This window comes from Haematobia irritans, chromosome 2, assembly GCF_050003625.1.
Source record: "Haematobia irritans isolate KBUSLIRL chromosome 2, ASM5000362v1, whole genome shotgun sequence".
Classification (NCBI taxonomy): Eukaryota; Metazoa; Arthropoda; class Insecta; order Diptera; family Muscidae; genus Haematobia; species Haematobia irritans.
In genome coordinates this window covers 98,409,675-98,427,628 of record NC_134398.1, presented here as the reverse complement: position 1 = coordinate 98,427,628, position 17,954 = coordinate 98,409,675, and the positions used below count along the sequence as shown (strand labels likewise).

Below are 17,954 nucleotides of genomic sequence, written 5' to 3'. Positions count from 1 at the left end.
ATTCTAATGATCTGGAACTTCGAATAGCGAAAAGATTATCTAATCACTGTAGTGTTTTTCAGACTGAAATATTAGCAATAAGAGAGGTGGCGAATTGGCTGAGAAGTAATGTTCCAAAAAATGTGGGCATTAATATATACTCAGACAGTCAACCTGCAATAAAATCCTTGGACTCTGTGTTCCTCAACTCGAAAACGGCCATCGACTGCCGCAAATCTCTCAATGAGAGATTTGCTGAGCAGTACACTATTCACCTAATATGGGTGCCTGGCCATAGGAACATACCGGGGAACTGCGAAGCGGATGAGTTGGCAAGGCTAGGGACTACCTTACATATTCCAGGGGAACTAGAATTTGTTGGTATGCCCCTAGCTACCTGCAAGCTCATGCTGCGTGAGAAGGCTGTTATGATGGCAAATGTTCGATGGGAGAATTGCAAGGGTTGTAACGACACCAAGCAAATATGGCCCCATTTCAACTTAAACCGCAAACTAGATATGCTAATGTTTTCGAGACGTCAGATATCACTCCTGATATCTGCTATAACGGGTCGCTGCCTGATAGGCGATTTTGCAAAAACTATTGGCACGAAGTATAATGACTATTGTATGAGCTGTCATGATGCGGAGGAAAAAGAATCAATTAAACACCTCTTGTGTGAGTGTCCTGCATTTGTGTAAAGCGCAATCAACTTTTAGGAGCATATAGCTTCAGATTACTGGCGGATCTGGAAAACGTTAACTTAAGCAGTCTGCTAATGTTTTTGGAACAATCTGGTTGGTTCAACAAAGAAAAATAATCAAGAAGGTTCAGAGGTTAAAACTAGAAGTGCCCATATGTAATAGGTACTTTTAGTTAATGTGGTATCACAATGGACTGAATAGTCTAAGTGAGCCTGAATCTTAATCGGGCTGCCACTTTAACCTAACCTAACCTAACCTAGTATTGACTCAGGATCGGGAGGGTGTGCCGGTATCCATGCATGTGCTCTAGGTTTAGCCGGTATGTCTTTTTTATCGACTAACTCCAATGCGGCTCCTTCCCAAACTTCACCAATTAGCATCAATGCAGCTTTAATGCAATCCATAGACCTCTGGTCCGTAAAAGCTATTAACTTATATCGTCCTTGATACCATCCAGCATCTTGCCGTCGAGTACTTGGTCCGGGAAACTTTTTTCGCGCCTCTTAGTAGACACCAGACATCGCGTTCTCAATTTCGCCCCATTTTTGCCTTGGAATCATACCGTCCAATGCTCATTTATTAATAATAGCTATCACAAGGCTGTCTTTTGCAACTGAGGCAAACGATCTTTGATCCCGTTTAGAGGATGGCAGCTCATCCGGTGATCGTTCCCTTTTTCCAGCTTCAAGAATTCCTTGAGCCCATTTTAAGGAATCGCTTTGCTTAGCCGACAACGTGCTTGGGTCGAGTGATCCTAATTTCTTTAGGATAAACAAAGCATTTCTTCGTCCCTTGAATCTCTTTCGAGAGGGATTGCCTCCTTTTGATGTCGTCACCTTAGAAAAGGTTCGACTTGCCAAAGTGTCACCGCCAGTCGACTCGTCTACAGGTCGACTAATTGGGCCTGACTCTTGTTTATAAGTCCGCTATTTGTTGTAAGATTTTGTTAAGTAAGGGCTTATTTTCTTTGTAAAAATTTCAGCTATACGTAAAAAAAAATTGCTGTTAGCATCGTGTTTTATATTTTATATGAATTTTTATATGGTTTTTTCTGCCACATTTTTACTAAAAAACGCCGTTTTTTAACCTTTTTAAGCCGCTAACATCCAAACTTCTTACCCGATTTGAAAATTTTCTGAGAATGAGCTGTAGACGGCTCAATTTTCTTTAATTTGAGTAGCACTAGGATCAAACAGGTCGAAGAAGACGAAATATATGCTCAAAATTGTAAGTGTACCTCCAAAAATTAAAAAAAAAGTGTTCAAAAATTTGTATCTCGAAAACCAATCGACAGAAAATTTTTTAAAACTCATTTTCGTGTTTAGTAGGTCAAAATCAATGAGAAAAATTAAGCTAGAACCAATTCACAAAACGACTGTTGGCTAGTGTTATTTAAATCACACGTGAAATTCGTAATAAGTACTTATTACGATGAAATACTTCGCTATTAGAAAACACGTCCGTTCAGTTCGACGGCTGAAACGTAACACCAATTGTTACGTTTTTATATTGAGGCGTATTTAATTACCCGATACTTAAAACACAGTTCTTTCCAAATAACGACAATCTAAAATTTATTTGTTGACTGATTGGTTTCACTTATTTGCTCTACGATGTGTACTGTATAAACTTTAGCTTACGACTGACTTGAAAGTTCTCTCCGCCAGTGTCTTATATACCGTGATTTGACGATTTCGAAAATTCTGGATAGTCTGGCCTACAACCATCTAGAACTATCTAGGTACAATTTATCTAACAGCACATATGGGTTTAAACTTGAACCGATTTTTTTCTTCTGGGAAAATTTAACGAATCTAACCCATTCTTTGAAAACAAAAATTTTCTTTCGAATTGAAAACAAAACAATTTATTGACAATTTGAAGTGAATATTTTCTGATTGTTTAATGTATATTGTGGAAATTCTGTGATTTGATATTTGGAAAAATTCTAGTTCTTTTTCGGTGAAAAAGAAATTTATGAAGTTTAACGAAAAATTTTAATAATCTGTCAAAAAAATTAAAGTTAAACAAAAAGACATTACGATTTAAATTTCATATCATATTTAAAAAAAAAATTTTTTTCGTTCAAGTGTTTTGAAAACTTTAAGAAAATCTTAAAGTTTATCGGTTTCAACACAAAATCTTTTTTTGAGAACAAAATATAAAATAATTTTTTGAAATTCATCATATACGTTTAAATCGACATCTTGAAAATAATTATCGAAATTTATCTGTTAATTTTACACTTTTTATAATAAAAATATTTTTTTTGGTAAACAAATTAAATATAAATTTAAACACGAATTAGTTTTTTTTTTCAAATAATTGTCGTAAATCTTTCTTTACTCGTATTTTATATTATTGTTGGTATAAAAACATCTTGTTGCTGGTCGAAGCTTATCGAGACTAAATTTTTTCTGTGACCCAACTATAAGTTGGATGAAAAACTATTTGTGCACATTGGTATTATCTTGTTGACCCGATACCCAAAAATACTTAAGTGTTTTTTATCGAATCTGTCCCAATTGGATTAATTCGCTGGGAAAATATCTGTATATCTGGAATTGAATTTTTGACACATTCTTTTATCATTTCATAAATCTCGTTGGTTTCGTGTTTGTGACCCAAAATATTTTTTGAATTCTTGACCCTGGGGAAAAGTTGGCTAGGTTTTGAAAGGAAATAGTTGTTGCAGAAAAATCTTCTACGAACTACCTTCTTTCTAGTGGTGTGATAATAATTTGATTTGGAACATTTGACTGGATCAAAAGTTATTTAAGAACGAATTATAATGAATGAATGAACGAATTAAAAAATCCTAGCAGAACGATTTGCTAATTGCGTGAATGATCTAATTGATATTGAGGGCATTTGTTCTATTAAGGCTGTCAGTGAAGATCTTCACTCTTTACAAACTTTCCGGGTTGAACTCGATTCTTTGTGGGATAATGTAAAGCGCACTTATCTCGAATGTCGAGATCGAGTTCCTACAGAGGGCGAAACACCAATCTGCAAAAATAAGTTGCGTGATCGGTATAAAGATGCCCTTGACTGTTATAAAAATGTCTTAGTGTGCTGAATGTTGAAATCATTGATCGCACAGAAAAACAGAAAGAAGAGCAATTGACCCGAGATGCAGAAATAAAGAAACGCTATTCTTTAGATGATGATATGACCCCTACATTACGCTTACCCCCTTGCGAGGCAAATGTATTTAAAGGAGGATATCGCGAATGGCCCACTTTTAGAGATTTATTCTCCGCTATTTATATAAATAATCCCAAATTGAGCAAAGTAGAAAAACTATTTCATTTGACTCAAAAGACTGCGGGAGAAGCTCGAGAAGTAATAAGTAATGTGCCTTTAACCAATGAGGGTTTTGATATTGCGTGGAAAAATTTAGTAAATCGCTATGAAAACAAACGTATGCAAGTAAATGAACAGCTCAAGACACTTTTTAATTTGCCTACTGTGTCTATTGACATCGCACCATCAGTTCAAAAATTACAGAGAACTGTCACTAGTTGCACTCAAACATTAGAGGCCCTACATGTAAAAACGGGGGAGTGGGACCCAATACTAGTTTACATAGTGTCAACGAAACTTCTTATAACATTTTTGCAGGAATTTGAGAGCAACCTTGAAGATTGTTCAAACATTATTTGCGGGATTGTCCGCAATTTCTTGAAAAAACTCCAAACGATTGTATCCATATAGTAAGAGTTAATCATCTTTGTTACAACTGTCTCTTTGCTGATCATGGAGTTCGGGAATGTAAAAGTCGTTATAGTTGTGGGGAATGTAATCGAAGACACCATAGTTTGTTATATAAGAAACCAGACAGAGTGACCACACAACTTCGTGTGGTTTTTAACGCGTCGAGTCCCACATACAATGGGAAAAGTTTAAATGATATTCTCCACACTGGACCAGTTCTTCAGCAAGATTTAGTTTTGCAAATTTTGAAATGGAGATTTTTTAAATAAGTGTTTAACGCGGACATTACAAAATCCAAAAAATACCATCAAATAATGATTGATCCAAAGCAAGCCCCTTTTCAAAGAATTCTTTTTAGAAAATCTCCAGAACAACCAGTGGAAGATTTTGAGCTATTGACAGTAACATTTGGAATTGATTGCGCACCGTTCTTAACAATTTGTACGCTATACAACTGGCTGAAGATGTCAAAAGTAAATATCCCTTAGGGGCGAAAATCATTAGAGAAAACTTATATGTTGATGACGTACTAGCTGGAGCTCACACTCGAGAGGATGCAATTGTTTCTCGAAATGAGTTGATCACAGCAGTAACTTCAGCCGGGTTTGAACTTAGAAAATGGACCTCGAATGACCCATTTTTACTAAAAGATTTAGACCCTGATATTCTTTTACCAATAAATTGGCTAGATCTCTCAGAAGATTCTTCAACAAAAACATTAGGTATACATTGGAACGTAAAAGGAGACAATTTCACATTCAAAGCTCCAATTGTCACAGAAAATGAGTTATGCACCAAACGCGATGTACTCTCTAGAATAGCTCAATTCTTTGATCTCTGCGTTTGGTTGGCCCCAGTTATAGTAGTTGCGAAATTAGTTATGCAACAAATTTGGTTAGATCAGATAGGTTGGGATGACCCGTTGAAACCCATGACCCGAATGAACTGGAAGAGTTTTGTAAAAAATGCACCATGCATAGACACAATTTCCATACCTAGATGGATACAATTTTCTCCCTCTAGTAAGGTGGAGATACATGGGTTCTGTTACGCCTCAGAAAGCGCATATGCTGCGGCACTTTATATCAGGATTGAACATAAAGATAAAATATACACTTCGTTGTTAGCGGCTAAGACTCGTTTAGCCCCAATTAAGAAAATATCTTTACCGCGATTGGAATTATGTGGGGCAGTAATGTTCGCAAAGTTATCTAATGCCGTAGTCCCTAGCTTGCAAATTACAAATTTTAAAACTTATTTCTGGATAGACTCAACAATCGTCCTTACTTGGCTCAAAAACCACCTTGCTCGTGGAGTACCTTTGTAGGCAACAGGGTTTCTGACATACTTGAATATGTAGATAATGAAAATTGGAACCATGTTGATTCAGAAAGCAATCCAGCTGACGTTGCAAGTCGCGGTTGTACCCCAAATGAACTACAAAAACACGAGTTGTGGTGGACGGGACCCCAGTGGCTCAAATTGTCCAAAGACCGTTGGCCACACAAAGAAGTTAATAACGACACAACTTTAGAGGCCAAACCAGTTAAAGTTCTAACGACGTAGAAGCCCCTTGCTGCGGTTTTCGTCACTTTCTCGCGCATACAGAGTTGTGGCATATGCTCTTCGTTTTTGGCGAAACACGGGTGCAAATCGAACTCAATATCGTATATCATCCCTTGAAATTACTAGTAATGAAATACAAGATATTAAGACTCGACTTATAGTCTGTACACAGAAGAATTACTTTCGGGGGGAATACATGGCTCTCTCTCAAAAGAAACGTATATCAAGTAACAGTAATCTCCTACCGTTGAACCCATTCATTGACTCCAAGGGTATAATTAGGTCTAATCGACTCGATCAGTTACCAGCTCTTAGCTATAATGAACGACACCCAATACTTTTACCTCATGAATCTCACTTTTCACATTTGTATGTTGAATTTGTTCATAAAGTCACTTTGCACGGAGGGAACCAGCTCATGACCCGAGTTATACGGGCGGAATTTTGGATATTTCGATTAAAACCTTTAGTTAAAAAGATAATACACAACTGTCGACCATGCATCGTGCACCGACACCAGACACAAAATCAAATAATGGCATCGTTGCCTCTCGAACGCACAACTTTGACGAGAACCTTTGCCCATACCGGTGTAGATTTCACAGGCCCATGTAGCATCAAAAATTTCACTGGGCGAGCTTGTCTCATTACTAAAGGTTATGTTTATTTATTTATTTATTTGTATATCTCTACACAGCAAGACAATGTCTTATAATTATTGTGCAGATTTCAATAGTTGAAATAATATCCATCTTTGAAATAATATCCATCTAAATATTCGTATGTTTTTTAACAAAGGCCATTCATCTTGAAGCCACTAGTGATATGTCGACACAATCGTTTATGGCGGCTTTGGCCAGATTTATAGGCAGGCGCGGTTGCCCTTCGAAAATTTTCTCTGACAACGGGACTAACTTTGTAGGAGCGGCGGAGCTCGTCAATAAGGATAGGTTGGAATTCATGAAGTCGCTCAAAGATCGTGTCACCGGTAACTTTCATCAGAATTTAGAGTGGAGCTTCATACCTCCCGGGGCGATGGGAGGCTGGTGTTAAATCTTTTAAATCCCATTTAAAGAAATGTATGCCTAAAATGCAGTTCACATTTGAAGAATTGTCAACTATATTGGCCAGAATTGAAGCTTGCCTCAATTCTCGACCGCTAAGTCCAGCAAGCGAAGACCAAATGCTTTATCTCCTTTAACCCCGGCACATTTTTTGGTAGGATCTTCGTTATTAACTCCAGCGGAACCTGACTTGTCAAGTGAGGATGTAAATTTAGTAAATCGTTGGAAGAGACTTCGCATTATTTCTCAAAACTTTTGTATTAGATGGAAGTCTGAATATTTGAATGAACTTCACCGTCGCTATAATGGAAACGACCGTCTGTTAATCTTCAGGAAAACGACCTAGTAGTTATTAAAGTGAACTAAAGAGAACTGATGAAAAAGTAGCTCCTAGCGAGTGGAAGTTGGGTCGTGTAGAAAAGACTTATTTGGAATCCGATCAGAATGTCCGGGTTGTAGACGTGAGGACCGTCAACGGTGTAATTACTACAGCCATAGTTAAAATTATTAAGTTGTTTTCGAATAATCAATAGCCCATTACATGTTTATATCAAAAATACGGTACTCACGAGATTTCACTTTCAGAAAATGGCTGCCAATCTACCACCACCCGACCCCTCACTAGTACGTGAATCACGACCCTCGCTGCGGATTCAGCGACGAGCCAACCCTTTAAGACCCAGCAGATCTGCCTCTCGGCGTCGCCATCCGAACTGGAAATTTTCTTGTGGTTTGTGTCAGGAAGATCATGCGCTGCGGTTATGCCAACGGTTCCTGCAATATACCCCTTTTCAACGGTATGAAGCTGTGGTGAGGAGGGGATATTGCAGAAATTGCTTGGTCAGGAGCCACCTGATGCCAGATTGCCCAGTTGTGACGGGATGCCGAGAGTGCAGAATCAGACATCACACCCTACTTCACGGTGCTCCGCAACTTGAGCCTTCCTTGGGAGTACCTTCGCCACAAATACCGCTGATCCAAGGCAATGCCGAGGAAATGATGCCATAAGTGGAACTGCCGTATCACCGTTCCAACGTATTTTTACCGACGGCGGTGGTGAAGGCGGCAGATAATGAATGTGAACGTTGGCGTGAAGTTCGGGTTTTATTGTGTCAATCCGCCCCAATCTCCCGCATAGCGCATTCAGTGGTTACCCGGTTTGCATTTCTTATAATTCGAAAGGGGGAACATCGGCTGGTGAGGAACGCCTTGCAATCGAGACACCCTAGTCAGTAGACGATATTCAAGGTGGATGCAGTAGTGACTAGAGATTTACCCAGAAGGTTATATTCGGAGGCTATCTTAGAGGACCCAAGTGTGGGCTTTCCTCATCCAAAGGCTGACCGGGATATTCGATCAAATGATCCAATAGACTTGGAAGTTGGTGGGGACGTTTTCGCGTACCTCAGGCGGCGGGACATATCCCTCACGGACCTCGGGGAAGTGTACGCCCAAAAAACACTTTTGGGTTACATATTTGCTGGACCCACGAATACGGTGACACTACGAGATTAAGGTAAGATCAGCACTTGGTCACTGGGGGGCAGAATGTTCAAAGTTCATTTCAACAGGGGATTCACACATATGGGTTCCACTGTGGATTCATATGTGTGGGTCCCACTGTATATAGCGGACAACTTCAATTCTCGAAATATCCTTTTGTCCCTCATTTGTTTATTTGGAATGTTTGGAATAATTATTGGAAAATCTCCGTTTAGTTGGAAGATTCCAAATGATCAAATGAAGTTAGTTGAGTTTCGCGCGTCGACTACCTTAAATCGTTTTTTCCGATGTTCTGCTCCCCCCCGTCAAGTAAAGTATCGGAAGTGCCTAATGTTTTTTGTTGTATAAACATTTATAATAAATAACATAAAATTAGAGAACAAAAGAACTAAAACAAGTTTCTCTAGGAAGACGTTTACACAAAGTGACCCAACGAACATATAACATTGAGAATATAAATGAAAGTGAAAGTGCTGGACACATAACGAATCTAATCAAAAACTAATCTAATCTAAAACTAACCAATCTGAAACTGTTTTGAGTTAAACCCAAAGCTACGCTTAAATCTAATATTGCACAAAGTTCCTTTATATTGTACATTAAATTTCTATTTTATATTGCACAGTAAATTACTTTTTTGTATTGCACATTGAATTGTTATTGTTAGTGAATAATGAATTTCTTCTCCTAATAATTATAAGTGAATATTTCTAATTTATTCAATAATAATTTGTGTATATTACAACTAATTTTCCCTATATCATCTTCTTATTTCGAAAGGCAAAAAATAGAAAACAGATTGCGCGGTAAACAGTCCCATTGAGCCCAATATGATTTCATAAGTGGACTTTCGGCTGCGACGTCTTTCTTGCTGAGTCTCTTATTTTCTTCTTTTGCCGAAATAATTTTTCTCAGAATGGGCTCTATTTGCTTTATTGACCAGTCTGTGCCAGATTCGATATGTAACTGCCTGACATTTACAACTGTCTCCTTTGGTTCAGCTTTCGAGAAGTGTGTGCTTTCTATATTGCAATGCCTTCGTAACAATGCTTGGTCAATAACTTGTTTGCCAACATTTCTATTATTCGCAAAATTTAAATTTGAGTCGCTTGGTTTTGTGGTCGCCTTCTTATGATTATTGTTTAATGGAGATGGCGAGATTGACCCCGACGTTTTACGCCACGCTTTACATTCCCGGGAAAGATGTCCAGCCTTATCACAGTTATAGCATTTTATTCTAGATTTATTTGCCTGCTGCTTCATTTCTTGCATTATCTGCCTTAGAGCCTCTTTTACCAATTCAATGACTGATTTCGATTCTTCACATTCGGTCTCTACTCTGCGTACTTTGTGAATTTGAGGCCGTGCAAGCAATCTCGCAGTTTCTTGTGCAAGTGCAAATTTTACTGTTTCTGCGAATGTAGCCTTTTGTGACGCATATGTTGCACATTTTATGTCTGGGTTTCGAATGCCATTCACAAAGGTCTCAATTTTGATGCGGTCCACAAGTGGGTGCCTCTCTCCTGGGTATGCCAATAACACCAACCGCTCAACTTCTGTTGCAAAGTCTTGTAGAGTCTCATTTGATTTCTGGACTCTTCCTCTTAATTCCATTCTGAAGATGTCTTGCTTATGTTCTCCACCGAACTTGCGTTGTAGTGCAGCTATTACTTCGTTATAGTTATTTCTGGAAGAAGTTGGGATACTTTATATTACATCGGCAGCATTACCCTTCAATGCCAACAGAAGTTCAATTGCTCTGTCGTTGTCATTCCACAAATTTCTACAATCAACCATTTCGAATTGGAATTTGAACACATCAAATGAAGTAGAGCCATCGAAAACAGGAAGTTTGGTTTTGGAGCCCTCGATAACGCGCACTGGACCACCTTTTATTTCTAGTTCTGACATTTTTTTTCTCAAGGTGTAGAAATTTCTCATCATGAACCACAATCCACGGAAAGGACTTTCTTATCTAATTCCACAATTTGACTCTCTATTTGGTCCACACGCATCTCCATACCTTCAGAAATTTGTTGTAAAGGGTGATTTGTTAAGAGCTTGATAACTTTTTTTAAAAAAAAAACGCATAAAATTTGCAAAATCTCATCGGTTCTTTATTTGAAACGTTAGATTGGTCCATGACATTTACTTTTTGAAGATAATTTCATTTAAATGTTGACCGCGGCTGCGTCTTAGGTGGTCCATTCGGAAAGTCCAATTTTGGGCAACTTTTTCGAGCATTTCGGCCGGAATAGCCCGAATTTCTTCGGAAATGTTGTCTTCCAAAGCTGGAATAGTTGCTGGCTTATTTCTGTAGACTTTAGACTTGACGTAGCCCCACAAAAAATAGTCTAAAGGCGTCAAATCGCATGATCTTGGTGGCCAACTTACCGGTCCATTTCTTGAGATGAATTGTTCTCCGAAGTTTTCCCTCAAAATGGCCATAGAATCGCGAGCTGTGTGGCATGTAGCGCCATCTTGTTGAAACCACATGTCAACCAAGTTCAGTTCTTCCATTTTTGGCAACAAAAAGTTTGTTAGCATCGAACGATAGCGATCGCCATTCACCGTAACGTTGCGTCCAACAGCATCTTTGAAAAAATACGGTCCAATGATTCCACCAGCGTACAAACCACACCAAACAGTGCATTTTTCGGGATGCATGGGCAGTTCTTGAACGGCTTCTGGTTGCTCTTCACTCCAAATGCGGCAATTTTGCTTATTTACGTAGCCATTCAACCAGAAATGAGCCTCATCGCTGAACAAAATTTGTCGATAAAAAAGCGGATTTTCTGCCACTGATTTTGGTAATAAAATTCAATGATTTGCAAGCGTTGCTCGTTAGTAAGTCTATTCATGATGAAATGTCAAAGCATACTGAGCATCTTTCTCTTTGACACCATGTCTGAAATCCCACGTGATCTGTCAAATACTAATGCATGAAAATCCTAACCTCAAAAGAATCACCCTTTAGTTTCTCATGGAGAATTCTAGAATTTTGTTTGCTTCAATTTTTAGGGCCTTTTCTTCCAGCAATTTTCTAGAATTCTTCCATTTTTAGAGAATTTGCTTCCAGTTTTCTAGAATTCTCTTCCATTTTTAGTGAATTTTGTTCCATAAGTTTTCTGGAATTATTTCCACCATTTTGCTCAAAACATTGAGCATTGAGGTGTAATCCACAACACTTGAAGCGACAGATGGATTTTCTACAGTGCTGGTATTGACGAGTATTGATTCGTCTAGATTTCCTTATAATCGAACTCATGTGTTTCGATATCAATACTGCGCCGCTCCAACTCTTCCAGTAGTCGCTTTTGTAAATGAGCCTTATTTCCTGTAGTCGGCTGCTCCACTTTGCTCAATTCCTTCTTCAAGTCTTCCACTCGAAGCTGATTAAACTTCATTGTAGATTTTTTTCGTTATCCCACTTCTGACACCAATTGTTACGTTTTTATATTGAGACGTATTTAATTACCCGATAATTAAAACACAGTTCTTTTCAAATAACGACAATCTAAAACTTATTTGTTAACTGATTGGTTTCACTTATTTACTCTACGATGTGTACTGTATAAACTTTAGCTTACGACTGACTTGACAGCTCTCTCCGCCAGGGGCTTATATACCGTGATTTGACGATTTCGAAAATTCTTGATAGTCTGGCCTACAACCATCTAGAACTATCTAGATACAATTTATCTAACAGCACATATTCATCTGGTTATCTTCATTGCCTACAGCCATCTGGAATGTTCTATCGGGCGTTATTGTACAGGTGATATGGCACACATACTTTTAGGCTTATTCTAATAATCTAGTGCATTCTACTATCTGGTAAATGTCGTACAGGCATAACATAAGTGATTATGGTCATATTACTACAATTATAACAATAAGTAAAACAAAAGGCGTTACTTTTACAATGAACGATTGGAAAACTAAGAACACAAAAGATGTTTAGGAAAGTACTAAAAAATAAAGAAATGACTAACAAGTTATGACGTAATTTTATCGTTACAATTTGCAATTTAAATTAACGGAAACTAATTTAAATAAACTTAAATCTAGAAATATCACATTCGTAACAATATCAATTTAGTTATGGCTGCGTTCCTTCACGATCGGGCTCCTTTGGCACCTTCTTCTGTGTTCGTCAGCACATCACCATCCGTCTTCTTTTCACTCCGGCACTGAGTGCTTTTCTTCCTTCTTTGCGAATGGAGATTTGACGTCCTTCCTTCACATCCATCACTTTGGCGGCAATTGAGATGTACCTGCGCTTTAGTCCAACTGCGAGTGGTAGGCATCCTGTCATTTGCCTTCTATATCAGTGTTGCCAACTCCCCAAGGCCAAAAAGCACCAAAAATACATTATAATGTTACGAATTTGATAATTATAGATATAAGTTTATTTAAATTAGTTTCCGTTAATTTAAATTTCAAATTGTAACGATAAAATTTCGTTATAACTTGTTGGAATCATCTATTCATTTTCTAGCACTTTCCTGAATTTCTTTTATGTTCTTTTGTTTGCTTATTCTCATGTAAGTTCTCACTCTCTTTGATAACAACCCCTTTGCTTTGTTATTTTGCATTCTCATTTCATCTCATTGTATATTGTCATTGTTTTTGTTCTTGTAGTAATGCGAGCGCATATCTATGTGAGTGTGTATGTGTTTGGCAGCCACCAGATGAATGACTTAATGGTCGTAGATCCTTCTAGCATTGTCTAAGAATGTTCTGGCGTTGCCAGAATATTGTAGTGCTACCAGAATGTTCTCGAATTGCCACACCGTCATATATAAAAGCGCTCGCATGCTGCTAACGAGTCAGTCTTAATTAAAGCGTCAAACGAATAACTTCAGTGTGAACGAATTGTAAAGTGTGAAGTCATAGTAAATAAATTGTAGATTGTCGTTATTTAAAAGAACTGTGTTTTAATTGTCGGGTAATTAAAAACGCCTAAATATAAAAACGTAACAATTGGTGTCGGAAGTGAAATAACGGGAAAAAAATCTACAATGAAGTTTAATGAGCTTCGTGTGGAAGACTTAAAAAAGGAATTGAGCAAACTGGAGCTGCCGACAACAGGCAATAAGGCCCAGCTTCAAAAGCGTCTACTGGAAGAGTTTGAACGGCGTAATATGGACATTGCGACGCATGAGTTTGATTATAAGGAAGACATTGATGAATCAATACTCTTCAATACAAGCAGTGTAGAAACTCCATCTGTGGCTTCGAGTGTTGTGGATTACACATCAATGCTTAATGTTTTGAGCAAAATGATGGAAGCAAATTCTAGAAAAATGGAAGAAAAATTCGACGAAAATTCTAGAATGGTCAACGAAAAATTACAACAAATTTCTGAAGGCATGGAGAAACGTGTGGACCATATAGAAAATCAAATTGTGGAATTGGATAAGAAAGTTCTTTCCGTGGATGAGAAAATTATGGTTCATGATGAGAAGTTTCTGCACATCGAGAAAAAAATGTCAGAGCTGGAAATTAAAGGTGGTCCAGTGCGCGTCATCGAGGGCTCAAAAATCAAAACTCCTGTTTTCGATGGCTCAACGTCATTTGATGTCTTCAAATTCCAATTCGAAATGGTTGCTTGTAGAAATTTGTGGAATGACGATGATAAAGCAATTGAACTTCTATTGGCATTAAAGGGCAATGCTGCTGATGTGATACAAAGCATTCCCGCTGCTTCTAGAAATAACTATAATGAAGTAATAGCGGCACTTCAACGCAAGTATGGTGGAGAGCACAAGCAGGACATCTTCAGAATGGAATTGAGAGGAAGAATTCAGAAATCGAATGAAACCCTACAAGATTTCGCAACAGAAGTTGAGCGGCTAGTGCTTTTGGCATACCCTGGAGAGAATCATCCTCTTATAGATCGTATCAAGATTGAGACTTTTGTGAATGGCATTCGAGACCCTGAGATAAAATGTGCAACATATGCCGCACAAAAAGCTACATTCACAGAAACAGTAACGTTTGCACTTGTACAAGAGACTGCGAGATTGCTGACACGGCCTCAAATTCACAAAGTACGCAGAGTAGAGACCGAGTGTAAAGAATCGAAATCGGTCATTGAATTGGTAAAAGAGGCTCTAAAGCAGATAATGCAAGAAATGAAGCAGCAGGCAAATAAATCTAGAATAAAATGCTATAACTGTGATAAGGCTGGACATCTTTCCCGGGAATGTAAAGCGTGGCGTAAAACGTCGGGGTCAATCTCGCCATTTCCATTAAACAATAATCAGAAGAAGGCGACCACAAAGCCAAGCGACTCAAATTCAAATTTTGCGGATAATAGAAAAGGTGACAAACAAGTTATTGATCAAGCCTTGACACGACGGCATTGCAATGTAGAAAGCAGACGCTACTCGAAGGCTGAACCAAAGGAGACAGTTGTAAATGTCAGGCAGTTACACATCGAATCTGGCACAGACTGGTCAACAGAGCAACGTAAAGATCCCATTCTGAGAAAAATTATTTCGGCAAAACAAGAAAATAAGAAACCCAGCAAGAAAGACATCGCAGCCGAAAGTCCACTTATGAAAGCATACTGGGCTCAATGGGATAGTTTAGTTCTAGTCAATGGATCCCTGCAACGTAAATGGGAAAGCGAAGATGGCCAGAGCAGCCGAAATTTGATCATCGTTCCAGATTCCAAAATAAGAGACGTTTTGGCGGAGTTCCATAATGGTCCCAGTGGAGGTCATCTGGGAATAACCAAAACCGCCGAGAAAGTGAAGCAACGATTCTACTGGGTTGGATGCCAGAAATCAATTGCTGAATGGGTAGCCAATTGCGAGAAGTGCATGAAGGCGAAAGGTCCAACAAGGAAAAGTCGAGGTCCTATACAAGAGTATAGACCAGGAGCCCCGTTTGAAAGAATAGCAATGGACGTGGCAGGCCCTTTCCCAGTAAGTGATTCTGGAAACCGTTATGTCCTTGTGGTCATGGATTACTTCAGCAAATGGCCGGAGGTGTATGCAATTCCAAACCAAGAGGCAAAAACGATTGTGGATGTTGTCAACAAAAACTGGATATGTCGCTACGGTGTGCCGTCCGAGATTCACTCAGACCAGGGAAGAAATTTTGAATCGGCCATATTCAAAGAGATGTGTGAATCCCTTGGTATCAAGCAAACGAGGACTACGCCATTACATCCACAATCCGATGGCATGGTAGAAAGGTTTAATCGCACCCTGGAGGAACATCTTCGAAAAGTGGTGGACAACGGCCAGAGGGACTGGGACAAGCATATACCAAAGTTTTTGCTGTCCTATAGATCTGCCATTCATGATTCCACCTCTCGAACACCGGCCAATGTTCTATTCGGAACTGAGTTAAAGTTGCCTGGAGATCTGATATTCGGCGCTAAACCTTATGAGCTCGCCATGGAAAAAAAAAGAAACGACATCCCAAACACTTTCGGAGAAGTTCACGAATCAGTGCGCAACAAAATAAAAATGGTCAGCAACAGAATGAAGGCGAGATACGATCGTGCTGTAAATACTGAGGGCTTCCAAGAAGAAGAATTGGTTCTGCTATTTAACCCGCAACGAAAGAAAGGACTGTGTCCCAAACTGCAAACACAGTGGGAAGGCCCATACAAAGTCATCAAGAAGATCAATGATGTTCTATACCGGATTCAGAAGGACGACAGCCCTAGATCAAAGATGAAAGTTGTACATCTGGAACGATTGGCTCCTTACGGAACAGGTTCTGTGCCTGTTCGGGACGAACAGGCTTAAGCGGGAGGCAGTGTTACGAATTTGATAATTATAGATATAAGTTTATTTAAATTAGTTTCCGTTAATTTAAATTTCAAATTGTAACGATAAAATTTCGTTATAACTTGTTGGAATCATCTATTCATTTTCTAGCACTTTCCTGAATTTCTTTTATGTTCTTTTGTTTGCTTATTCTCATGTAAGTTCTCACTCTCTTTGATAACAACCCCTTTGCTTTGTTATTTTGCATTCTCATTTCATCTCATTGTATATTGTCATTGTTTTTGTTCTTGTAGTAATGCGAGCGCATATCTATGTGAGTGTGTATGTGTTTGGCAGCCACCAGATGAATGACTTAATGGTCGTAGATCCTTCTAGCATTGTCTAAGAATGTTCTGGCGTTGCCAGAATATTGTAGTGCTACCAGAATGTTCTCGAATTGCCACACCGTCATATATAAAAGCGCTCGCATGCTGCTAACGAGTCAGTCTTAATTAAAGCGTCAAACGAATAACTTCAGTGTGAACGAATTGTAAAGTGTGAAGTCATAGTAAATAAATTGTAGATTGTCGTTATTTAAAAGAACTGTGTTTTAATTGTCGGGTAATTAAAAACGCCTAAATATAAAAACGTAACAATAAATTCTAACATGTAATGTGTTTCAACTTTTAAAATATTAATATATGGAAGGAGTCTATTGCTTTTTTCAGTTGTGCGTGCTTTTGTCAATTTAATACAAACTTTTTTAATGACATCTTTATCAAGTTCAAGGATTGGGCACTCTTCGCTACAGAACACCCTATATAAAACAATATTAATTAAAAAATAATCAATACATCCTTCATGACAATCAAATTCTACATTTGGCAATAAAGTAGAGTTTCTTAAGCTCTTGAAAGTCTAATACAAATTTTTGTATCAATTAAACTTAATACTATTCAAAATGAAAAAAAGTACCAAAAAGCACTAAATGAAGATGCCAGAAAGCACCAAGTTGGTGCTTTTTTTGAAAAGGCACCAAAAAGACAATTTGGTGCTTTTTCTCTAATGCCTCAACCTCTTGGTTGATCTCTTCATAGAACCCGGTATGATTCATCATTAGATCCCAGTACAAGTAATTGATTTCTTCGATTTGTACTTCTCAGGATTTTCTTGCCTCTTTTAGCAAAATTTTACTATCCAGTTGCTCTGAATCCATTATGCTTTTCCACATATTCCGAATAAGTTTCCTTATTCTTTCTTTCCTCCATTCTGCAACCACCTCGTCCCGATTTTGGAAATCCATGTTGGTTACACTGTTGACTTTATTTTTTTATATTGTTGGATTTATTAAATTATTGTAGCTGAATTTTCCAATAATATTCTTATTTTGTAATTCACTCGTATTTTTGATATCGAACTACTGTAAACCAGTATTATTTGTATTGAACAGCTATAAATTTTACATCTCATTATTAGTTATCTCTGTCATATTCACTTTGAATTTGTTTACAAATGTTGTAATGGATAACATAGAAAAATACCGTTTCATATTCGCTCTTGTATAAATTTGAAGCAATATATGAAACACATTACATTGTTTGAATTTCTTTGAAGTAAAAGACACGACTTTTTACTTACGCCCGTGAGCAACTCAGTTGAGTCATTCGGAAATCCATAAATCGTTCATT

At 38.1% G+C, this 17,954-nt stretch overlaps 1 protein-coding gene across 1 annotated transcript; it reads left to right on the top strand.

Annotated features, from left to right (window-relative positions):
- Nucleotides 1-1,898: 1,898 nt before the first annotated feature.
- On the top strand, nucleotides 1,899-7,019 carry LOC142224851 (uncharacterized). Its single transcript, XM_075294630.1, has 9 exons — nucleotides 1,899-1,910; nucleotides 3,568-3,709; nucleotides 3,787-4,332; nucleotides 4,401-4,484; nucleotides 4,865-5,606; nucleotides 5,669-5,962; nucleotides 6,009-6,622; nucleotides 6,664-6,686; nucleotides 6,765-7,019. The coding sequence occupies exons 1-9, from the start codon at nucleotides 1,899-1,901 to the stop codon at nucleotides 7,017-7,019; spliced, it is 2,712 nt and encodes a 903-aa protein (XP_075150745.1).
- Nucleotides 7,020-17,954: the final 10,935 nt, after the last annotated feature.

Coding starts and splice junctions, on each gene's coding strand:
- LOC142224851 (XM_075294630.1), top strand. Junction 3,710..3,786: donor AATCTGCAAAAATAAGTTGC/GTGATCGGTATA, acceptor TTGATCGCACAG/AAAAACAGAAAGAAGAGCAA. Junction 5,607..5,668: donor GGGGCAGTAATGTTCGCAAA/GTTATCTAATGC, acceptor ATTTCTGGATAG/ACTCAACAATCGTCCTTACT.